Below are 25,322 nucleotides of genomic sequence, written 5' to 3'. Positions count from 1 at the left end.
GCAACACAAAATTCAGGACTCAGAGATTAATAGATATTTTCTTCTCAGGAGAGGCCTGTTATAAAAATGATATGAAGTAGAATGGAATTTGGTTTGCTCTAACACCTTTCATACTTCACATAATCCCAAAGCACTTTAAATAGTAATGAGTTTGTAATAATAGCTTGACTGATATAATCATTATAAACTCAGCCAAAGCTAACACAGTGGGACTTAAGTATCAATTTTTATAGAAGGGAAGTTCTGTCCATTGCAACAGGGATTTTGCCTTATTCTCTTTTATGAATAAATTCAATGTCAGTTTTAACTTGAAACATCACCTGAAGGAAGTGGAACCATAGTGAAAACCTTGTGCCTTCTCCATTCTCCTTCCAGAGTGCTTGTTGGCACTGTTGTTATTAGGGCGAGGCCATGACACTTGGCTTATAGGGAGGATGTTGCCTTCAGAGCTATTATGTATCACCTTCAAGCAGTGGGTAAAGCTGGGAAACCAACTGGGAACCTCTACTATTAGTCTATTTAGAGAACATTGTTAAAACTGAAACAATGGCAGTAGTTTTTCAGCATTGTTATTTATTCTCTGTATGTGAGTATTCATGGCCATTCAGTATGTACATGTGGATGTAAACTCTGGCCCTTGCTTAACCTCCTACTCTACTTTAACTCTTTAGACAAATTAGTTTCTTTGGACTCTAGCTTACCAAAAAATCAATTGTTATAATTATTTAACCTTGGTAGCTTTTTAGAACCAGAAGTAACTTTGAAATTATTTAATCTTTTTCCCCTTAGCCATCTCAGATTATATCCCTGAGAGAAGGACATTTTAGAAAGATTTGTCCATGTACCATTGGTGGTTAACAGCTCTGATTTCAGCAGGCTTGTCTTTGTGTGACACTTTTTTTGTTGCCAGTCTCTTGTTGGTTTTTGGGAGAGATAGAACAATTGTCTAGTAACCCATTACGGTCAGTCCACAAGCAGTGATTAATTGCCTTCTGTGTACTGCTAGGTACTGATTGTATCTTATTATTGAAGATGCAAAGAGAAAAAAAAAGTCTCTGTCCTCAAAGAGCTCACAATGTAATGAGGGTAATAACATGTAACAACTACATACAGACAAAATATGGGCAGGATAAATTGGAGCTACTCTTTGAGAGAAGGCCCTAAGATTAAGGAGGACTGGGAAAGTCCTTTGCAGAAGTGAGACTTTAGCCTCTGAGACTTGAAGGAAATAAGGGAAGCCAAGGGGGAAAGATGAGGAGCTCAGAAAACAGTGGTGGAAGGCAGAAAGGAGAATGGAAGTTACAACTTCCTGCCCTTGATACCTCAAGTTTATGTTTCTCAAGTTTTAATATTTTCATCTTTCTTTGTAGTTTATCCATTGGTTTACAGTAGAGGTATCTTTAAGCAATTTACATATTCATTTTTTTTTGAAATGTCTTCCACATTTTCCATGTTTCTTAAGTTGTATGTCCTCATGTTAGGCCCTAATGCTCTGAAAAAATACAAATTGGTATTTTGGGAAATTTCTGATTTGTTAATACTTTAGACATTTATTAGTTAAGCTTCATTACCAGAGAAAAATAATTTGAATTTAGACTTGGTTTAAGGTGTTCTACTAAGAAAGTATTTGATGCTGTGATGAAGAATCTATTTTTTTTTTTGATTGTTGATTTAGGGAGTGCTTGGTCTCAGTTGTATAAAGGTGAGAGGTCTTTTAAATTTAGGAATATCTATAAAGTTAATTGAAATAACTTCAGTTACAAATACTAACAGACTTTTTGAGGTCGAGTGGGGATAGTTCATATGGAGGCTGTCGAATAACAGTTCTTTGTGCTCTTAAGCTGGCACAGAAGATGTTTTGAAACTAAAGCATAACTATATGACTATATGACATAACTATATGACTATAAGTTTTAAGTCCTTTCTGTGCTGAATAGTGTCTCCTTTTGAGACTTCAGCTATGCATTGTATCATTCTCAAGTTAGGGAATTTTATATCCAATTACTTTTGTATTGTAATAAAAGCCAAACTGAAACAAGGGAAATGAAACTTAAAAGTCTAATTCTTATTAAATTATGAGAGTTCTTGGTCAATTATGATTATTTATATTCAGAGTTAGATGTATCTGACAAACCATCTAGCAGTTTTGGTTTATCTTTTCAGTTGACATGATAATCAATTCATACAAAGGACGGATGGATTTTGCAAATTTTGTAATACCTTAGATTCTTTTACCACTTTTTTTCCTAGTGAGGAAAAGGGAAATCATTATCAAATACTTAAAGTTAATTTTTAAACATTGAACTCTACAACTTTTCACCTATTCTTAGAATCAAAGATTTCTAGAATTGAAGAAACTTCAAAAATCAAGATAAAAGATTACATTCTGGGGCTCAGTTCCCCATATAGGTTAAGTACCACAAATTAATCAGGATCCTTTATTTCAGATTTGAAAATGGCAGTATGATTCTCAGTATTTTCTTACCTTCCACTTCTCTATTTTAATCTTTATGTAATTATAACTCTATCTGTTAAAATCCTTCATAGTTCTTCAATGATGGTTTTCCTGATACCTTTAGAAATTAATATAATTAATATCTTCTTAAATTGCTGCTATCATTTTATGCAGACCCTGCCCATGTGGTCTTATTTCTCTTTTCCTTATATTAGAGTTATTCAGACATGTTTTCAACTCCTTCCTCTGCACATTAGGTTGTAATGTATTTGAGGATAGGGTCTGTGTGTCATTGCCTTGTATCCTCAGTTACAAAGGGCATTTATTAGTAGTCTATTATAGATATGGTGGATAATGTAACCAAATTCATGGATGTGAAAAAGGTCAAAATATGAATATAGGATAGAGAAAATTTCATTTTGGTTAGAACATAGAGAATGTGGGACAGCTAGGTGACTAAGTGGATAAAGAGCCAATCCTGAAGCCTGGAGGACCTGGGTTCAAATGTGATCTCAGATACTTCCTAACTGTGGGACCCAGCTGTTACCACCCTTCTGCCTTGGAACTGATACTTAGTATTGATTCCAAGACAGAAGGTGAGAGAGAGAGAGAGAGAGAGAGAGAGAGAGAGAGAGAGAGAGAGAGAGAGAGAGAGAGAGAGAGAGAGAGAGAGTGAGTGTGTGTGTGTGTGAGAGAGAGAGAGAGAGAGAGAGAGAGAGAGAGAGAGAGAGAGAGAGAGAGAGAGAGAGAGAGAGTGTGTTAAGGGGAGGAGTGTGAGATAAAACTAGAACCAGATGATAGAAGTCCTTGAATGCCAGGATCAATGAAGTTAGTATTAAATGGTATTATAGGCAAAACTTGCTTTCTACTGTAGTGTGTTTAACAAGCAGAATTTCACATTGCAAATGATTTTCCCCCCATGAAGTGTTATAGTTCGGAATCATAGACTTTTGGAAAATCACAAATATTACTAATAGCACCTTATAAAATCAAAGATACAGTTTGAAAAACATCTTTCACTCTTAAATAATGAAATAAATCCCATACCTATGTAATGGATCATAATTTAGAAAGGAACAACCTTAAAAGTCATCCAGCCCACTCTCACCCTTTTTTATATAGTAGAAAACTGAGACCCAGAGAGATTGGGAAATGTGTTCTTTTTATAAACCTTAATGTATTATAAAGTGTGTGTGTGTGTTTGTCTATAACACATAAGGGAATATACCCTTGACATCAATTTGGTTTAAAATTAATGTTAGCTATACATTAAACTTATAGTATAGAATTTTGGTGTCTAAAAGGACCTAGAAATCATCCAACTCCATAACTTTATAGATGAGGAAGTGATTTTCCCAAGGTCACACAACAAGCCAGTGGCAGACTTGAGATCTGAACTCGGCTCTCCTGATTCCTAAAGTAGTCGTCTTTTTGCTGTACCACATTGTTTCGCCTATAAACTTTCCACCCTCACCTGCCCCCCCATATTGGATTTTGTTTTGTTTTTGGGGAGGAGGAGAATTGGAGAGTGATTTCTGTGGCTTGAGTACCTAAGGAAGTCTGAACTTAATCCTTTTTTCATCTTTGATTAATTTCCTTTATAAGCAAAAATATTCAAAACCATTTCATTGTCTTTTACTACTACCATTTTAGGAAACAGGATGCAGTTTCCCTCATTTGCCACTAGATAGCATGCTCAGGCATTAGTAAACTATGAAATAAATGAGTAAAGGCACCACAGAAATGAAATGGAGCTTTAAATTAGGCAACATCAAATAAAATTTAACAAAATTTTAGCAAAAAGTAGAGTCTACATAGAAAAAGAACGAGTTGAGAAGAGTGACTTCTGGTGTTTGAGAAATAATTGTTTTTAATATTTCTTGCATATTAACATCTACTTACTCTTGCTTTCTGAATAACTTTCAGTATGATAAAATATGTTACTATAGAATTTTATTTCTTTTGTAGGTTTTTTCAGGGCTTGTAGCATTACGAAAAATATGCAACCACCCTGATCTCTTCTCTGGGGGTCCCAAAATTATTAAAGGTATTCCAGATGATGAATTAGAGGAAGCTGACCAGTTCGGCTACTGGAAGCGCTCGGGAAAAATGATAGTGGTTGAATCTTTATTAAAAATATGGCACAAGCAGGGACATCGAGTGTTGTTATTCTCTCAGTCAAGGCAGGTGAGTATGTAGGCTCTGTACCAAGAGTTTATGTTACCTAAAGATTAAGTTTTGTGAATACAACTTCAGAAGTGAGGATATAATCCAAAATAAATGTTGTTTTCTTCATTAAATCTGGATAGAATAAATAGTGAAAGAATGTATTTTATACATCTGGGGCATCTTTTTTTTTAAAGGTAGGAGATTTATGGGTGTGAAATGCTTTTATTCTTTGTCTTAAGGGCTGGCTTACTGAGTAATGGCAGGGAGCATATTTGGAAATGAAGGTAATATAAGATCTAAAGATATCAATAAAACATTTTGGAAAGAAATGGTGCAATAAGCCTTTCTTAGTGAAGCACAAGTTGTATTTGTCTACCTTAAGGTTTCTGAATGGAAGAGTTAAGATGTTTAGTGCTATACAAGCACTTATTGTGTATTATTTCATTAAAACCAATCCTTTCCTTCTCATTAAAACCCCTACAGATGTTACATCTACTTGAAGTGTTTCTTAGAACACGAGATTATTCCTACCTGAAGATGGATGGTACTACTACAATAGCTTCAAGACAGCCACTTATTACAAGATACAATGAGGTGTGAGATCTTATCAGTTATTAACATCAAATACAATTGCTACAACACACATTGTTCCACGTGCTATTGACAATAAAATAAATATTTGTGATTTAACTTTAAATATTAAATGGCTAATATGTTGCCTACAGGATACTTCCATATTTGTATTTCTTCTTACTACTCGTGTGGGTGGTATAGGAGTCAACTTGACAGGAGCCAACAGAGTCATTATCTATGATCCTGACTGGAATCCCAGCACAGACACACAGGTTTGTTATGTTCTAATTAATGCTAAAAATCAGGAGCTTATTTTTTTAAGGTTAATTTTGTGAGAAATATGTCATGAGTTAAGAGCCTGTGCAGATTTCTGTCTATGTTTTTATAATTATGCTTAAATGTATGCACTAGATGGCTTCAGTGTAGAGTACTAGAATTCATATCTGAACTTGGAGGACAGCAGTCCTGCAGTTTGCGGGGCAATGGACAATTTATCTTCCGTATAGGAAAATATTTCCTATCTGAATCATCTAATCAGATAAATTCATCATTAATGTAATTTATCTACATATTTGTTATATTTTAAATAGTGTAGTGTGCATGATGAGATTTTGAATTGCTGAACACATATCTCAGGTTATAATGTAACAATTTTAGCTTCATAAATAGGCTGTCTTCATTTTTAGTAATTAGGCCTATTTATTTCTCTCAGATGTTGTTGTAACTTTAGGGTGGGAGGAAGGACACTGCTTCTTGTCTATGAATTAAGCCTCCATTAAAATGAAATGCATTTTCTGTAACAGGCTCGAGAGCGTGCTTGGAGAATAGGTCAGAAGAAACAAGTGACTGTTTATCGGCTCCTCACTGCAGGTACCATTGAAGAAAAGATCTATCACAGGTCAGCAGAACCAGCAACTTTTTTCTTAATAATGTTTTCTAACTTGACTGACTGTATTTGGAATGAAACCAGAACAGTTATAACTGCCAGAATTCTGAATCAGGATTGGGGTGGGGGGGTGGAATTGATTTTTTAAGGTTCAGATGGTCCTGATTACTCATCACCTTATGCTGTTTGCACCAAACTCTGGAACAGTGTAGATCTACCTACCTTGAAAGTGTATAACCACTCAAAAGAGTTGAGGTTAACCATCCAACATTAATTTCTGAATGTATTTCTTCCCCAATAAGCTTTCTCTTATAACCAAAAATTTAAAAGAGAAAGGAAGAAAAAGAACTACAAAATTAGACAGTATATTGATTGGGGCTGTCCATATGAGGTATTCTGTACCCATAGTCCTCCATTTCTACATTGAAGGGAAGGAAATGCATTTTTTCAGCTTTTCTCCAGATCAGGCTTGCCTGTTATAATTGTTGTTCCATCCATTTTATTCTTTTCATTTCCATTGTTGTAGTAATTGTGTGCATTTTTTTAATTTTGTTTGCTTTGTATCAATTAATAGGTCTTTTGATTTTTCCCCCTTAATTCTTCATATGCATTTCATATGATATAAAATTATGCCATTGAATTCATGTACTCCTTTTTGTTTAGTCATTCTCTAATGTATGGGAACTTATAGTTCAGTGCAGTGAACATTTTGGTAGATACATGGCTTTCCAGTCATTGACCTCTTTGAAAGATATGCCTTTTAAATGGGATTTTTAGGGTAATAGACATGAGTATATTAGATACTTTTTTGCATCTCAATTTGCTTTTCAAATTGCTTTCCATAACAACTGTTTCAAATCACAGCTTAGCCAGAAATTAAAAGGGTGTAGATGACTTGTGTTATCTTAATGTCTTTACACTTTATTCGAACAGCTGTTATACCTTTAAGGTTTTAGGAAGTTTCACATATGTATACTTAAAGGATTAAAATTGAAAAGACAAGAAACAGAAGGAAAATGGAAAAGATCTGCAAAAGTTTTTATAACAAGCTGTTTTCACTGTCAAGAACAATAAAACCACCACACTTGGACTCTTATCTTCACAGAGTTAAGAATAGCACTAAAGCAAACAAAGATGAGAAAAGCAGTTGAATTAGGTCATGTTGAACATAGTGAGGATTAGTTCCCAACGTATCTAAGAAAGGAGAAGTTTATAACAGGCCTGAAAAAAAATCTCATATTTTAACAATCAAGGCAAAATAACTATCAACCTAACCCACCTTTCCACATATATGAAATTTTTATGAGAATTATCTACACATAAATTGAGAGCATCCTCAATATATATACATACACACATGTGTGTATACATATATTTTTACCTTGAATAGACAGTAAAGATGCATAGTCATTGGAACAGAATTAAATAAGAAGATAATAATTAGCTTGGGTGCCATTAAGAAATTGTAGGGTTTTTTTTTTAATGATTTCAGATTTTTCTCTGAAACAAAGTCCTATCCATGGAAAGGTAGTCTATGAAGAATCAAATTTAAATGTCAGGAGAGTACAATGATGATTATGAACAGGCAACCACCTATTAACAAGCCAGAAATTTGGAGGAAGAACTGGAGGAAAAATTATTTGTTAAGAAAATTGCAAGATTAATGGATAAATGATGAAATATTCTGGAATGTCAGGGAAAAGAAAGTCCCTTTGCATAGTGAGTGGCCTCCATACGGTGAATTTATAGAAGTATATGGATAAATAGCAACCCCTTTTAAAATACTGATTATATGCCAAGCTCTGTGCTAAGTAGAAGGGATATAAAAAAAGCAGAAAGCAATCCCTTCTCTTGAGATGCTCATGGCCTAATAGGGGAAGCAACATAAAGACAACTGTGACCAAATAAATTATATATGGTGTAAACTGGAAATAATCAAGAGGGAATTCACTGGAATCAAATAGAATTAAGAAAGGCAGGCTTCTTAAAGAAGGTGGCTGTGATTTAAAGGAAGTCAGGAGGCTAAGAGGCAGAGAAGAAAAGAGAAAGAATTTTAAACATGGCAGACAATCAGTGAAAATGGCTAGAGTTGGGAGATGGGAGATAGGAGATGTGTCTAGTGCAGTGAATAACAAGGAGGTCTGTGTCACAGGGATACAATACATGGGGAAGGGGGATGGAGAGTAAGTCAGGAGAGGTGGGAGATGAGCCAATTAGGAAAGGCTTCACGAAAGTGAAGTAGATTTTGTATTGAACCTGGAGGTGTAGTAAGCCACTAGAGTTTATTGAATGGGGGATGACATGGCCAGACTTGTGCTCAAGGAAGATCAGTTTGTTAGCCAAGTGGCAAATAAACTGAAGTGATGAGAGCCTTGAGGCAGGGAGACTAGTGAGAAGGTTTTTGTTGTCATCCAGTCTTGAGGCATTTATATGATGAGGGCCTAGAAGAGAGTGGTAATAGTAGGGTTAGAGTATAGCTAGGAGTATCTAAGATTGATATTACAAAGGTAAAATCAATAGAATTTGGCAAGAAATTGGGTATGGAGAGAGAGTGCGGAGTCAAGGATGACTTGTGACTGGGAGAATGGTGGTGCCCATGACAGTAATAGGAAAATTAGGAAGGGGGGAAATGACTTTGTTTTTAGATATGTTAAATTTAACATATCTACAGAGTAATCCAGTTCCAGATGAGTAATAGGCAGTAGGCTATTTAGACCAAAGATTAGGAGGAAGATTAGGGACAGATAAATCTAGGAATCATCAGTATAAAAATGTTTAATTTATAGGAGCTGTTGAGATCACCAAGCAAAATGATATATAGAAAGAATAAAAGAGGGCTCAGGACAGAGCCTTAGGGATAACCATTGTTAATAGGTGTGACTTGGATAAAGATCCAGCAAAGGAAACTGAGAAAGAGCTGTCAGAAAGGTAAGAGGAGAACTAAAAGAGAGCAGTGTCATGAAAAACTAGAGAAGAAAATACCACAGAGAAGAAAATCATCAGCATTGTCAAAGGTTGTAGATAATCTGTCAATTAATTGAACATTTATCTAACCTCTACTATGTACCAGGCACTTTGCTAAATACTGGGAGTACAAAAGAAGCAAAAGATAGCCTTTGTCCTCAAGGAGATAACATTCTAATGGGGGGGGGGTGACATACAAACAAAAAATAGGCAAAGTAAGCTATATACTGGATAAATGGGAAATAATTAGCAGAGGGAAGGTACTGGAACTAAAAGGGGCTAGGGAAGTTTTTCTTACAAGGTGGGATTTCAGTTGGAACTTAAAGGAAGTCAAGGAGATCAGTAGTTAGAGCAGAGGGGGACAGTCAGAGAAAAATGCCAGCAGTTAAGAGATGATGTGTCTTGTTGGGGAACAGCCTGGAGATTGGGGTCACTTGTTGGTACATATTGGAGGTAAGATATAAGATGACAAGAAAGGTGGGCGGAGTCTAGGTTATGAAGGCCTTTGAATGTCAGATTCTGTGTTTGCTTCTGGAGCAAACCATGTCAAAGGCTACAGATTAGTCAAGAAGGATGAGGACTGAGAAAAGTCCATTAGATTTGACAACTGATAAGTTTGGCAGATCACTGTAGATTTGGGGGAGAGCTGTTACAGTTGAATGATGAGATTCGAAGCCAAACTGCACAGAATTAAGAAGAGAGTTAAGGGAAGGGAAGTGTAGGCATCAATTATAGATGACCTTTTCATGGAGTTTAGACACAAAGGGGAGGAGAAATATGAGACCCAAGTAGGGATGGATAGACGCAATTGAAGGTTTTGAGGATAGGGAGACATGATTGTGTTTATAAGCAGTAGGGAAGTGACAGGGAGAGACTGAAGATTAATGAGAGATTAGAGGTGTTAGAGGGCATATAGACTGCTGTAGAAAGATGGGATTGAATGGGATTATTTGTGAATGTAGGTGGAGTTTATTCTCTTCATGTGATGAAGGAGGAGAGAGTGGTGGGAGGCATCTGAAGGTAGAATGAGGGAGAGGGGATAAAAGGGAGTTCTCAGCAACTGGTCTCTACTTTTTCAGTGAAATGTAAGTCAAAGTTGCAGCTGAGGAGTGTGAGGAGGAAGAGCCCTGGAGGTGGGAGGAAGAATGAAAAGGTGAGAGGAATAGGGAATTGATCAGAAAGGTATAAAGGGATTGCTTTGCCACAGGGAGGACCCAGTTAAGATTTTGTAACAAAAACTTGTAGTGGACCCTATCAACACTGTTTTGTGATTATTTTCTTCGGTTTTGTTCGGCAGCATATGATTAGGAGTGAGTAGCAGTAGTATAATCCAACATGGAAACTTGGCAGGCCATAAGGTGACAAAGGATAACAGAATTGAATTGATTCACCAAGAAGTCGAGATTGGGAAGTAAGGCGAATGCAAGGCAGAGAGAGAGAGAGAGAGGTAGAATAATAACGTTCCCCCCCTCCCAAATAAGGGGATTTAAGAGTTCATAAACTTGAAAATGAAAAAGTTGTGTATGATGACATGACCGAGAACAGGATTCATTTTTGTGGCCCTGAATGGGTCCTCCCTGTGGCAAAGCAATCCCTTTATACCTTTCTGATCAATTATGGAAAATGAGTCCAACTAAGAGATTAGAGTGTTGGAAGTAGCTAAATGTATATTGAAGTCCCCCTAGTATGGGACAAATGTGGGGAGAAGAGACTATGAGCCAGACCCTGAACTCATTGAGGAAAGTATAGTATACTGGTGGTCAGTAGATAAGTTACAAAATCTTAATTGGGTGGTGTGTATTGAGTGAACCTCAAAGGATGAGAGTTCCTGAGTGTTGGAGGTAGAGGGATCCCTGAGCCTGAAAGAGGCTGTGAGAAGCAGATATTCCCACTCTCCCACCTCCAGTGGTGAGTCAAGGGTAAGAATGAATGAAAGTGCAACCACTGCTAGAAAAGGTGACCAGGGAAGCTGTGTTGTCAATAGGGGGAGAATTTTCTAGGAATAAGTAGTTTGAGGTAAAAAAAAAAGAGTTTGCTGCCTATGGAGTTGGCATCTCAAGGAGCAGAGTGGAAGGGATGGATAGATTTAAAGTGGGATATTATGGGACTTAGGTTATGGGGGTATGGAAATAAGTGGGCAATGGTGGTCAGAGAAGAATATTTGCATGATAACCAGGAGTTCCAATATACTGGGATGGGCAGCCTATGATAGAGCAGGAGGCTTCTTAATCATTTAAGCATGAGTTTAGGCAGGGTTATTGGCATCATTAAGCAGCAGTGTATAGTTGAAAAAAAGGGATGGGAGGGACTCTCATGCCAGTGCGGGCTTGGGTAGGCAAGTGGAGGGTACATGGTGCAGTGACTTTCCCTCCTTCCCTGGCAAACAGTTGGTAGAGAGGGATAGAATGGCAAGAAGCACTGGGGATAAATGTACTTCCAGTGGAGCTAATATTTGAATGGGAAAGATGACAAGTACAGATAGAATTAAGTAGAGTTAACGTGAAGAGAATGCAATCAAAATACGAATTCATCAAGTATGGTGTAGTTTGGCTGGACATATACGTTTGAGGCATCCTCACAGAGCTAATTAATAACAATAACCCACGGAAAATAGAAAAAGAAGAGAAGAGGGCTCAGGATACAGCCGCAGGGACACAATCTTAGGGATTGATGATGAAGAGCCAGTAAAAGAAAAGAGTTAAACATTATGTCTAGCATATATAGCTTACCTTCTATGTCACTAGAGGGAACATCCTTGTCATGGAGGTTGTAATATTTGGATTATTTTGAGTTTTTGTGCTTTTTTGATTAACTTTATATTTTCTTTTCCTCCTTGAAAGGTCAATTTGGCTAAATACAAATAAACTTATTCATAGTTTCAAAAATGCATTTGATGTAGAAAAATTTTATGCCTTCTTCAACTCCAAAGGAATTAGTTTGCTTGTGAATTTAAGATTAATTTGCATCTCTTAGTTGTGTACTTTCTGTGGTATGAACCACCTCTTTTTTTTTAAGGTTTTTTTTCCTAATCTAACCTAACCACCTCTTTAAGAAAGCAAAATGTCTGGTAGCAAAAAAATTGGGAATTAAAGGGCAACCTATCAGTTAAGGAATGGCTGAATTCATCATGGTGTATGATTATGATGGAATACTATTGTGCTTAAAGAAATGGGGTGGGGAGGGCACAGTTGGGTGGCTCAGTGAATTTAGAACCAGGCCCAGAGATGGGAGGTACTGGGTTCAAATCTGGCCTCAGACACTTCTTAGCTGTGTGATCCTGGGCAAGTTACTTGACCCTCATTACCTGGCCCTTACCACTCTTATACCTTAGTACAAATACACAATATTGATTTTAAGATGGAAGGTAAGGGTTTAAAAAAAAAAGAAATGGGAAATGATTTCAGAAAAACCTGGGAAGACATTCAAACTGTACAACCCGGAGAACATTGTATGCAGTAACAGCAAATGACTGTCACCTGTGAATGACAACTATTCTCAGCAATACAAAGGTCAAAGAGAGTTCTGAAAGACTTAGGATGAAATATACTGTCTTCTTTTAGATAGAGAACTATGAACTCTGTATGCATATTGAAGCATATTATTTTTTACTCATTTTTTTGTAATGTGGCTAACATGGAAATATGTATTATTTGAATTCATATGAATAATGGGTATCATATTGCTTGCTTTCTCAATGGAGCGAGAAGGGACTGGAGGGCATTAGAGAATTTGGAACTCAACATTTTAGAAAATGAATGTGTAAATAAAGAATAATTATTTTTCAAAAAGAAAAAGTAAAAAGTAAAAATGCTGAAGTCCTGGTATTTACAAGGAATACTTTAGGATCCTACTGTATTTTGTCTGGATCTTTGCTAATAAGCATTGTTCTGAAACTACGTGAAGAAATATTGAGCAAAAGACATCTATCTACCCCATTGCCCCAACTTATAATTATAGTGACTTTATAATGTTTTGAAAATTTGTTTCTTAGAATTAAAAAAAAATATTTGAATAGAAATGTCTTTCATTATAGCTGAAGTTGTTTGCTACTTTAAATCTAAGTAATATGGAGTAGCAGCTACCTGGTACGTTAAATGTAATTGGTGTTGTAATATAAATTCTTATATTAATTGACTGTAGTGGTTAGTAATATTACTGAGTATTACACATCTCTTCCATTGCTTTCGAACTCTTAGGTAAAATTATTATAGATTTTTATTGCATTTTAAGGATTATGTACTCAGTTGTAGCTAAATATTATTTCATACCATTGTATTTTTTTCCTATGTTTTTAGACAAATCTTCAAGCAGTTTTTAACAAACAGAATATTAAAAGACCCCAAACAAAGACGATTTTTCAAGTCCAATGATCTTTATGAGCTGTTTACTCTCAGTAGTCCAGATGAATCTCAAAGCACTGAAACTAGTGCTATTTTTGCAGGTATTTCATAAGAGAATTACACTTAAAAACAGAACACTCCTAAATTATACAGTATAATGAACATTTTTTTTCTTTTTTAAATCCATAAAATAGGAACTGGTTCAGATGTTCAAGCACCTAAACATCATTTGAAAAGAAAATTTCAAAGCTCCTCTCCCGTTGCTGACAAAGAAAGTGTTCACCAAGCAGATGTTTTTCCAGAATGCAGCACATCATTTGATGCCAACATTTCCAAAGCCATTTCTGGTTCAGTTCAAGAACAAGATAAAGCTGAAGAAACAGGTGTAAATTTAGGAACTTTTAACCAGAGCAGCCTTTCAATGGAGAGTGTTGAAGCTGATCTTATAGAAGATAAATGTGTACACACAAATACATTTTCCATCACAGATGAACAATCAAAGAATATAATGATTTTAGGAAATGGAGAAAATTTAAATTCTTCATGTATTGCTGAAAACTTCAGGATAGCTGGCGGTGAAGATTTAGATGAAAAACAAGACCTTCTTTGTAAGAAAGGAAGCTTAAAGGCCAGGCTAGATCCTGGCCTTGAGAGCAAGCAAACCAAGAACCAGTTTTGTAAACACAAAGCCAAAACAAAGCATCATCTGGAGGAAGGAAAGGATACTTTAAAGCATAAAGGGCAGAAACAGAATGTTAAGACATCTAAACATTCCAAAGATGCTAGGTTTGAAGGAACACGCATCCCCCACTTGGTAAAACAAAAACGATACCAGAGGCATGATGATGAGAAAGAGGAAAATGAACAAAAAAATGATGATTACGTCCTGGAAAAACTTTTCAAAAGATCAGGTAATCTTTTTCATTGAATTTTCCATAAAGGTGCTATAATTAGAAGTTGAAAGGAGTTTTAAAAAATTATATATTGACTTGTGGCAGAAATAGAAATTGTGGTAGTTCTTACTAGTCTTTAAATTTAAAAACAAACAAAACTACCTTTGATCTTTTCTAAAGACTTGGAGAAAATTTAAATTTTTGAAAAATTATATTTTAGTTCATAGCAATAAATTGCTTAAAGAGAAAATTCATTTTTGAATGGCTATATGAAAAACAGAAACTAGTTTATTTGCATGTTATGTTTAATATCAGAATTTAATTTTAAATGATGCGGTTTTTAATATTTTTCCAAAATTTGCCACCTGCTAATAATTAAAATTTAGTTTTAAGTTCTTGATTTAGTTGGTTTTTTTTTTTACTTGCTTGCCAACTTTAACATCCAGAATATAGCTCAGATTCCAAACATAAGTAAAATGACTTTTAAGTAGCCCTTGGGTCTTGATTCATAACTTATTTACTGTTACTTTTAGATACAGTTCTTTAAAAAATGCTTGGTTTACTTATTTTTTGCTGGAGGTCATAATATCTCCATTGGCTGACAAGGTCACAGTTTGGGAAATGGCTGCAAGGCAACCCCCAGAAAATGAGGCCCTCACTTATCCCCCCTGTGACTTCTCTCTCTTTAACTTCCCTTAATAATGGATGATTATTATTCTCTCTCCAATATAAAAGAAATGATATAAGAGCAAAGATTTATAGAATAAATATATATCCCATCTTAATCTCCCCAGATTATTACCCTAAAAGATTACATTCACAGAATTAAAACCTAAAGATCACTGCCCATTACCCTCCTCCTTTCCTTCTCCACAGAGTTGCATTCACTCCCATTATAAGCCAGGCAAACCAAGAACATCAGTCACCTTCAAGACACACTTCACTGCAGACAGAAACCAGGCAACATTGCCAGGTGCTTTAAAGTAACACAAGAAAAACAGAACTTGTAAATTGTCTGTCTCAAAAAATTACCTTCTAACCTTGTACCTAGCTATGAAATGTTTTGTTATCCATCTCCTAAGTAATTGTGATTGATTATGAAAGCTGGCCAAAAGTAACATCTAACCTCCAGATCACCCTACCTATGTCATTTATCTCCCTTTCTGTTGTAGCAGCAATGTTTCATTGACTATCCCCTTAGACTTTGTGTCTGTTGTTAAGTTCCATAGAAACATGTATGTAGAAAATTGATTGTGTGCCAAAGACGTATTTACTATGTACTCACTAACCTATATAATAAACGCATCTCTGTGCCATGGAAGAACTCTGTGTGATGCCTATGCATGTGGGCTTGAGCACACAGTGTCTCTCACTCCGTTATTCAGCTGGACTGTCACACTTAGGCAGAGGACCCTCACCCTCTGAGAGACCGCTGGTTTGGCTCTCAAAGATTTCTTAGTCCAAAGCAGATTAGAAACAAATTTCCCTGTTTAAGACAGATTAGAAATTGTAAATTATAAAGAGGGTTTGAGATAAAGGAGATGAATCTTGTCATACTGGTAGGAGATAGAATTGAGTGTAGATTTCCTGATTTTTAAAGAGGAGGAAAATCTAACTCAAAAATATAAGCATAGTAGTACAAATAAATTTGCATAGTTTTTAATAGCTTCAGAGAGCATCAGTCTTCTACAACTTAATAAAATAATTGGTATTTAAAGCAATTACTCTAAATCATCAGGAGAATTACTGGAATAGTCAATCATATTCCTTGGATTCATTTTTCTCTAGAGAAAATTTTTCTAGCTTTTTAATCTATATATTACAAAATAGGAACAGATATTCTTTCTAGGTCCTTATCTTTTTTGTACTTAAAGTAAAACATAAGACCTTTACCTCTCCATTTTGAATGGACAGGACCATAACTAGCAATTGTGTAAGTGTAGACTATTTCAGTTTTCTCTTTTTGTCTCACTAGGAGGAGTTCACAGCGTCATGAAACATGATGCTATAATGGAAGCTTCTAGTCCGGATTATGTATTAGTGGAAGCAGAGGCAAATCGAGTAGCCCAGGATGCATTGAAAGCACTGAAGATGTCTCGTCAGCGGTGTTTGGGTGCTGTCTCTGGTGTGCCAACATGGACAGGCAGTAATGGTCTGTCAGGTGCACCAGGTGGAGGAAAGTAAGAGATCGCTACTACCCTTAGGATCCATAGGATTATAGGTTAAGAGACTTTCTAGCCTAACCTCTGCCCTCACAGATGAGGAAATAGACTTGGAGAGGTTCAATAAATGACAGGGGCTGGCTATGAACTTACATATCCCCAACTCCATGTCTGAATCTTTTTCTACTATCCCATGCTGTTTCTCCATTATCATGGTGCAGGCATCCAAACCTATAAAGCACTAACTGTTTCAAATATTCTCAATTCATAATCTTACCTTGTCACTACATGGGAACCCTAAATATGGAAATTGTTCCTCATAAAATTATGTGTCTTCAAAACAGAGTTGACCATTTGTGGCTTATTATTAGACTGAATTTGAGTAATTTTGAGAAGTAGGATTGCTATTATTCTATTTCTCCACAACTGAGATTTTGCATTTGGGGCAGCTAGGACACTTACTCTGTTATGCTTATTTTCTTTCCCTAATTTCAAAACTAATATAAAAAGAACACTTCATTTAAAAGGGATAGGAATTTGAGCATCATTAGTTAAATTTTTGTTAAAATATTAACCAATTTACAATAATCAGCTGTTCTAATCTAAATTGGACTCTCATTGCAGCAAGGAAGTCCTATCTCTCTTCCTTAATCGATGCCCTGCCTCTGATGCCACCTCTTTCGCTCTTAGTTAAGGACTTTACATCATTTCACTGAAAAATAGACAGTATGTTAAAAGTTCTCTCCCTTACTCTTCATCTTTTATGTCCCTTTGACACCATCCTTCACTATCTTCTCCACTGAGGTTTTTGATGAAGAGGTAGTCCTGCTACCTGCAAACATATGCCCTTGATTCCATTCCTTCTCATTCTTTCCAGCAGAGATTACCCCACTTTCATACTCACTCTCTGATTTTTCAGTGTCTCACTGTCTTTCTTGCTGCCTACAAACACATTAGGCATCACTAACCTAGATCTTGCCATACCCTTTGGCTATTTTCTTATATCTTCTTTTCTAGAAAAAAAAAAATCTACACTCAATATTTCTACTTCCTTTCTTCTAAATCCCCTGCAATTTGGGTTCTGTATCTATTCTCTTGTCAGTGCTCTTAATTGGTAAGTCTGATCTAATGGCTTTTCCCAGTCCTCATCCTTCTTGGTTTCTATGTAATATTTGACACTGTTAATTCCTCCTAGATACTTTCTCTTCTTTGGGTATTAGTAACTCGGCCCTCTCTTGGTTCTCCTTCATGTCTGACCCCTTTGATGTGTCTTGATCCATGTCCTGCTCAGTAGTGGTGTCCTTTACGGTTCTATTAAGTCTTTTACTCTCTTTTTTTCTCCCTCTACTATCTCAGTTTATGATCCCATTACCTCTCATGAGTTCAGTTGTCATCTCTATGAAGATGATTCCCAGACATATCTTACTAGAACTAGTCTCTCTTATTCTTTATATCACTTAGCACAGTATCTGGCACAGATTAAGTGCTTAAAAATTGTTTGGAAAGCTTGTGTGCTCTGTTAGACATTAAATTTAGATGCTACCATAGATAATAGATTTAATCTAGTAATCCCTATTTGATTGTGGGAATTTTATGGCACTGTGTAGAGCAGAAGAGGGATCTTTGAGCAGAACTATGTGGGAATCAAGAGTGTTCGTGGGAATCAATACTAGATGGCCTTGAAAAAATCCCTGGAAAACAAAAAATTGGAAGTTGGTTGGATATTTTTTACTCCAAAACACTAAATGCAAACATTTTTCTCATATAGGAGTAGATTTGGGCAGAAAAGGAATCCTAACTTGCCTGCTTCACAGCCTTTTTCAAAGTCTACTAAAGAGAAGTGCCAGGTAATATACACATTGTAACAGCATTGGGCTTGATGGAATCTAAGTAAGGATGTTCTCCTTGGTCATTTCGGGGGCTAGTGCATGTACATCATATAGCACACCTTAAATCTGTGTAGTGCTTTACAGTCTGTAGGGCTTTTTCATATTGAGGATAAAAATTCACTTGGTCTTAAATCATTAAATTTGTTGCTGTTCCTAGAGTACTTCTGTAAGACCTACAAAAAATAACAATTGATAAAAGCATCTTTGGATCAATAATCTAGAAACTAAAGACACATCAAAGATAGCTCAGAAAATAGGGAGATTAATAGTTAATTTTTTTCCTGGCTCTCCATTCTCAGTAACTTAACCTCAAATGAGGTGTTATCTTATTGGTCTACATGTAGACTAAAACCAGGTGTTTTCTGTTTTTGTGTTTTTTAGTAATTATTTTTCAGGGAATGGGTTTCTATTTTTTTTTTTTTCACTTAAATGAGGTCTCATTTTAGGCCTGGGGCCTAATTTTGGAACAAAACTGATGGGAGAGTGCAAATGTTTTGCATGAAGAACTATCCTGAAAAATATTGATTGTTCCCTAACTTTTAGACAAGCTACCAGAAACCCTTAAAGGATTTTTGAAAGTGATATATTGAATACAATTAGCAGTAAGGAACTAGTCAAAGACTTGTAGAAAGTATCGAATTTTTCTTTGTTTCTTGACTATTCCAAATTTATTAGTAGTGATAATAATTTTCATGCTTAATGTACAAGTACTCCATATGCCAAAATTCAATACTTAAGATACTAATAGTTTGGGGATACTGTTGTTCTCTATTAAACTAAATTGGAAAATTCCAAGATTGGTTGGAATTGACTTTAATTTTGTGATTATTTAAGGAACAAGATATCCTTGTTCTTGTTATCTACTTAAACAAAAAAATCATTATTTTTTGTTTTTCATCTGGCTTGCCTTTTGTATTTTGAATTAAACTTAAATGTTCTATAACAACTGATTTAATAACTCAAGTTTTAATTTTATTTAAAATCTCTCTCTTTAGGATGCTGATCTAAAAAAAGATGAAAAAAATGCCACCCAAACACATTTTAGTGGGAAAATAGAAGGTGGAGAATCTTCATCTGGTGCTTTAGCTTCATCATCATTGTTAGCTAAAATGAGAACTAGAAACCATCTTATCTTGCCACAGAGAATTGAAAATGAAAATGTGAACCTTCAGCAGGCTTCTGCTTCATTACTCACTGCAACAGAACATGATGATCTTTTGGTAGAAATGAGGAATTTCATAGCTTTCCAGGCCCGCATTGATGGACAGGCAAGCACCCAAGAGATACTGCAAGAGTTTGAATCCAAGTTATCCACATCACAATCTTGTGTATTTAGAGAACTGCTGAGAAATCTCTGCACATTTCATCGAGGTTTGAATGGTGAAGGTGTCTGGAAGCTAAAGCCTGAGTTCTGCTGATTAAGACTTTTAATGAATCTTTTATCATTGAAATTTGTGGATGAGTCTTATTTAACATGTATATTATATAGAATTTGAGAAAATAATGTAAATACAGACTGTTTTATATTTACTTTATACTGAATCTACCTCATAATTGCGGCTTTAAGAAGAAATTCTCATTCATTTCTGAAACTGATATGATGCTGACTGAAAGCGAATGTGTGCATAACAATTGTTCCGTTTTTATTTTTAGTTGCAATAAGAACCATGTAGCAAAGAGGCAGTGGGGCATAAGCTAAATCAGGAAAAACTGGGGTCACCTCCTGCCTTTGGCCTCTCTTCAGTGTCAGACCCAGGGTCAGTCACTTAACTTCCATATTCCTCAGGCAACTATTTTTCTAGCACTTCTGGATGACGTTAAATTGAGATCTACTGAAGTAAACTGGTATTTTTATACCTGGATCTGACACAGATTGTGTGCATATTTGGTAAGATCCATGGATATTTTCAGGGACCTAACACTTATTTCTTGAAGTTCCTTTGTTGTGTACATTTTGTGAGCATTTATGAAAAAATATCAGGGAAAACATTATTATAAAACTCATGAAGTAGAATCTTAGGAATATTAGATTATTTTTATTGGTCCAAAATGTTTTATCATATTTGATCAGTATTATTTCACAAATCAAGTTGTTAATATATATGATAATAATATTATTTGGATGCTCTATTTTAAAGTGTTTTTCAAATTTACTATCAAGAAAAGTAAATTTCTCTCCAAAGCATTTTAAATCACTTTATTAATGGTCTTGTGAATTGCTACTAATATTTTTCCTTAGATTGTGTAGTATTTTCAATACTACAGAATGAAAGCTATAAATAATACATTTTCAACTTTACAAAGAGCTAGAAGAAAGTTACCAAAACTGCATTTATGATGCATTTACTTCAAATGTGGAGATTACCCAGGGGCTCTTTGAAAACAGAATTGGAAAATTTAAACCTTCAGTGGTAGGCCAGGGTTTAGGTAAATCTCTAGTCTTTACGTGGAATATTTCTATTTAAAAAAAAAATATTCAGGTAGATATAATTGTGGATTCCCCCCATTTCCCCCAAACTTTCACATACATGCAGATTGCCTTTTTAGGCCCATTGTGGTCATTGGTTTTTGAAGACTTTGCGCCTTGTGTCCAATTGTTATTATTCCTGTTTTGTGTAAAATCTAATCTTATAGTGAACCTGAGAGAAGCTGTAGTCTTCTTTAATCAGAAATACTGTCAAGCATTTCTTGATGATGATGTTTACCATCTACTGGGAGATAAAGTTCTTGTCTTTCTTCTGCTACTGCTCTACTGTGACTTTGGGCAAGTTGCTAAACTGTCTTTTCCACAGTTTGGCTATCTGTAGCATGGCAATAATGTCTCATAAATTAAAGGGCTAATGGTGAAGGGTGCTAAATATATAATTGTTGGTATCATTTAATAATAGAAAGTATATGCTTTGGTGAAATTTCTTCACTTTTCTTTCTGCTTTTGAAAATCCAGTAATGAAATGTATATAGATTTTATATAGCTTATATAGTTTTCTGACATGTATTTTTTATTCACTTATTCTATGAAGCATGTTCAGTAATGGTGTTCAAATAATTCACTTTCCTAATCTTGACCTTGTAGCTAATCATTTCAATTTGACACAGTCCTGTACTCTCAAATCCTTTCCCCAATTGCTTCTTATGTCTTGAAACACAAACCCTGGATTTATTACTACCTTTAGGCTTTTGTTCACATATCAGAGGAAATCTTGCATATAGACCAGATCTACTACATATTTGTATTATCCATCTCAACTTGACCCTCATGGACCCAAGGCAATCCTTTTACTCTTCCTTAATTGACTCCCTATTGCGTTATCTATAGCAGCTCTTTTAAACCTTTTCTTTCTTCAGGTCTTTCACATCATTTTTTTCCTTCCACTTCTTACCTTGCTGAGAAAACAGACAGTTTTCCTTGAGCTCCTCCTCACTTACTCTCACAATTCTTTGGCACATCTCCTCCATCCTCTCCTTTTATTTGCTCTGTGATGATGTCCAAACCCTCCACTTGTAACCTGGATTTCCTTCTCCCCCATCTTCTCCACAGATTGCCCTTATAGACACCATCTCTTTCTAATCTCATTAGATTTAGAGCTGGAGGAGATAATAAGGCCGTATAGACCAACCTCAGAATTTGACAGGAACCCAAAGATTTGATGTGACTCTCTTAAGGCTACACAGATGGTTAATTGACAGAGGCAGCATTTGAACCTAGATCATTTCATTCCAAAGACAGTGCTTTTTCCATTGTGTTATATTATGCAATGCTATTAATCTCTCCCTATCTACTGGCCCCTTTCCTGCCACCTACAAACACATCCAGGGCTTCGCGTATCCTAAGAAATCCCTATGTGTTCCTTAGTCTACCGTCCTTTGTATCTTCTTCCTCTCCTAAAGCTTAGTAAAGGTCATCTTTCCTTCTTGTTTCACTCCCTCACTCACTTAAGGACTCTTTGCAGTCTGCCTTCTGATTTCATTACTCAGCTAAAATTGTTCTCTCCTGGCTTACTGATAGTCCTTCCTTAGTCGTCTTCCTTTCAAGCTGTCCGTGTTTTAATCTATTGACCATTCCCTCCCACTGTATTCTCTTTTCTCTCTTCTACCTTTCTCATCTTTCTTAGTCCCATATGTGAGTCATCATCATCCATTTTACACACCTTCAATCTGAAGGCAACCCCCCAAGACTTTCCTGGGCATTTCTTATCTTTTGGTGATCTCGACATGTTTCAAACAAGTCATCGTCTTTCTGCCAAAGCTGACCTCTCTCTGACTTGCCTGTTTCTGTTGAGGCCTAACCATTCTTCTGGTCACCCAGCTTCTCAACCTCAGAGTCATTCTTAACGCCTCCCTCTCCCTCACCCTCACCCAGTGTAGCCAGTGAGTTGCCAAATTCTATTGATTATTCTCCTCAATGTCTTTTACATCCATCCTCTTCTTTTCTCTCACAGGGCCAGAACCCTGATTTGGACCTTGAACACTTCTTGCCTAGATTACTACAGTAATCTCCCATTTGGTCTCCCTGCTTGAAGTCTGTCCCCATTCCAGTCCATCTTCATAGCTGCTAAAGAGATAATCCTAAAACACAGGTCAATTCCCTGATCAGAATGCTCTGGTGGCTCCCTATTGCCTCCATGATCACATACAGACTCCTCTGTGGAACTTCAAGCCCTTTACAACCCGGGCTTCAGCCTACCTTTCTCTACTTCCTGCACATAATTTACCTTTGCATAGTCTGCTGTCCACCTAAATACTTCCTTGCTCTTCTTCCCATGAGATATCCCATCCCATGTCTCTGTTTTTGCACCAACTGTCATCTGTCTTGAATGCCTTGTCTCGTCATCTCAGCCTCTTAGCACTGCCTCCTTCCTAAAGGAGGCCTCTCTCCACTGAGCCTCCCTGCTGCTAGCAACTCTCCCCTGAAATTAGCTTGTATTTATGTTATGTATATTTTGTACTTGCTTATCAATATATATGCTATTTCGCCCTTAGAATAGAAGTTCCTTGAGGGAAGAGACTTTTTTTTTAGTGGTCTAGGGCTCTAGCATGGTGTCTAGTATATATAATTAGGTCTTTAATAAACACTTATTAACTTCTTGGGAACATACCTATGAAGATATTCCTTTATTTCATAATACCTTAAAGCCATTAATATATATTTTCCAATTCTAGATCCAAAGGAGTTATTTTAAAACTGTGTTGTGAGGGACAGGTAGGTAGATCAGTGGATTAAGAGCCAGGCCTAGAGATGGGAGATTGTGGGTTCAAATATGGCCTCAGATACTTCCTACCTGTGTGACCCTGGGCAAGTCTCAATCCCAGTTGCCTAGCCCTTACCTTTCTTTTGCTTTGGAACCAACACACAGTATTGATTCTAAGATGGAAGGCAAGGGTTAAACAACAACAACAAAAAGACTACTATTGTAGAACATCTAGGTAGCACAGGGCTGGAGTCAGGAGCTAGGAAAAAAGATAGGATCAAGTTATTTGGGCAAGTCACTTAGCTCCTCTTGCCTAGCCCTTGCTGCTCTTCTCTCTTAAAACTGATATTAAGACAAAGGTAAGGGTTTTTTAAAAAAACAGACTAGGTTGTTTTCTTTGTTGTTGTTTTTTAACTCAAGTAGGGACTTATTTTCTACTTTTGTATTTTTTTTCCCAAGTTTTTCTCATACTATGCAGCTTCCCCCTCTCCTCCCAACTATGCAGCTTTTTCTATGAAATCAATAGAAATTTAAGAGGGGAGGGAAAATGCAAATCAAGAAATCCAATTTGTGGTACATTCAGTATTGTAATGGAGTAAGTTGATGGGAGCTGAATGTTTATAAAATTAGTCTAGAAGTACAGGAATGTGTTTTAAGTCTTAAAATAATTGTTCAGATTTAATTCTTTCAGAATTAAATTTTATACAGAAGTCAAAGATGTACATTTTGCTAATGAATGCTAATGGGATATGACCTTAAAATTGTACTTCAAGATTGTCCTCTCTGATTAGATGTAAACAGTCTCCAATTTCTATATTGATGCATGTGTACTAAAAGACATTTCTGGTGTTTTCTTTTTTGACGATTAATAGTTTTCAGTACATCATTTAAATTATTGGTCCTTCATAATCTTTTATACTTCTGGCAAACCGCAAGATGGAGATGGGCTCATTTAGCTCAGCTACTGGTTATTTAGCTTTTCCACGCTGTTAAGCAGTGAGGGTCTTTCATAGAACAATTCCCATCCCAAACTGGCCAGTAGGAGAAACATCGCAAGGTTCTCAGTCTGATTCAGTTAACATATTTTAAGCACTTACTCTGTCTTATGCATGGAGAATACAGAAATAATAAGACAAAGGCCCTGTACTCAGAGAGCTTAAAATGTGACAGCATTCACATAAAGGAATGATATATAGAAAGATTGTTCTAACAACATTAAGGATTGGCTAATGAACTCGCCATAACAGATGAAATCCCTCATGGAAAGGAATAGCACTTACTACATCTCTAAAACCAACATATATCCATATTCCAAGGTGCCAGTCATTTACATTAAATTCAGACTTCTGTGTGGAAGATATATTGCTGTGCATGTTTTATGACTAAACGCTAAACCCATTAGTTTTACAGATTGTTCTTTTGTTTATGTTGCTGATTTCAAGAGATAGAGAATAAAATTCTTTATTCATGGATTTGTATGATTGCTATTTATTGAGTAAATTCTTAACTCTGATCTTGTCTGGAGAACTTGAAGCAAATGAAGGGAGAAAATCCATAACATCATCTCATTTTTTCAGTGTGAAATATTTAAATTTGTTATTATCTGCTTAGAAGGGAGAAGAGATTCTCCATTAGTATTATCATGTCTTCAGAAATTCCCAAGTTGTTTTGGTTTAGATTTTTCTTCTATCATTTTGCTTTTCCTATTAATTTTGAACCTTGTACCCTTTGTCTGCAAAGTGTAGCATATAGTATTAAAATAATTATGTATTTCATATCTTATTAGTAGAAAAACAAGATTT

The 25,322-nt window shown here is 35.9% G+C and overlaps 1 protein-coding gene across 4 annotated transcripts in view; it reads left to right on the top strand.

The window, feature by feature from the left end:
• Window positions 1-24,992, top strand: part of ERCC6 (ERCC excision repair 6, chromatin remodeling factor) — a 119,019-nt gene extending 94,027 nt beyond the window's left edge. For all 4 annotated transcript variants that reach the window (XM_001366039.4, XM_007478620.3, XM_016428141.2 and 1 more), the window contains 9 exons: window positions 4,424-4,642; window positions 5,108-5,218; window positions 5,350-5,469; window positions 6,001-6,095; window positions 13,343-13,488; window positions 13,582-14,298; window positions 16,256-16,460; window positions 18,211-18,289; window positions 19,327-24,992. In XM_001366039.4, the coding sequence (XP_001366076.2) occupies window positions 4,424-4,642; window positions 5,108-5,218; window positions 5,350-5,469; window positions 6,001-6,095; window positions 13,343-13,488; window positions 13,582-14,298; window positions 16,256-16,460; window positions 18,211-18,289; window positions 19,327-19,749 (2,115 nt within the window). In that variant the 3' untranslated portion in view covers window positions 19,750-24,992. The remainder of the gene's footprint in view (window positions 1-4,423; window positions 4,643-5,107; window positions 5,219-5,349; window positions 5,470-6,000; window positions 6,096-13,342; window positions 13,489-13,581; window positions 14,299-16,255; window positions 16,461-18,210; window positions 18,290-19,326) is intronic.
• Window positions 24,993-25,322: the final 330 nt, after the last annotated feature.

Source organism: Monodelphis domestica, chromosome 1, assembly GCF_027887165.1.
Source record: "Monodelphis domestica isolate mMonDom1 chromosome 1, mMonDom1.pri, whole genome shotgun sequence".
Lineage (NCBI taxonomy): Eukaryota > Metazoa > Chordata > Mammalia > Didelphimorphia > Didelphidae > Monodelphis > Monodelphis domestica.
This window is presented reverse-complemented; position numbering and strand designations above follow the sequence as displayed.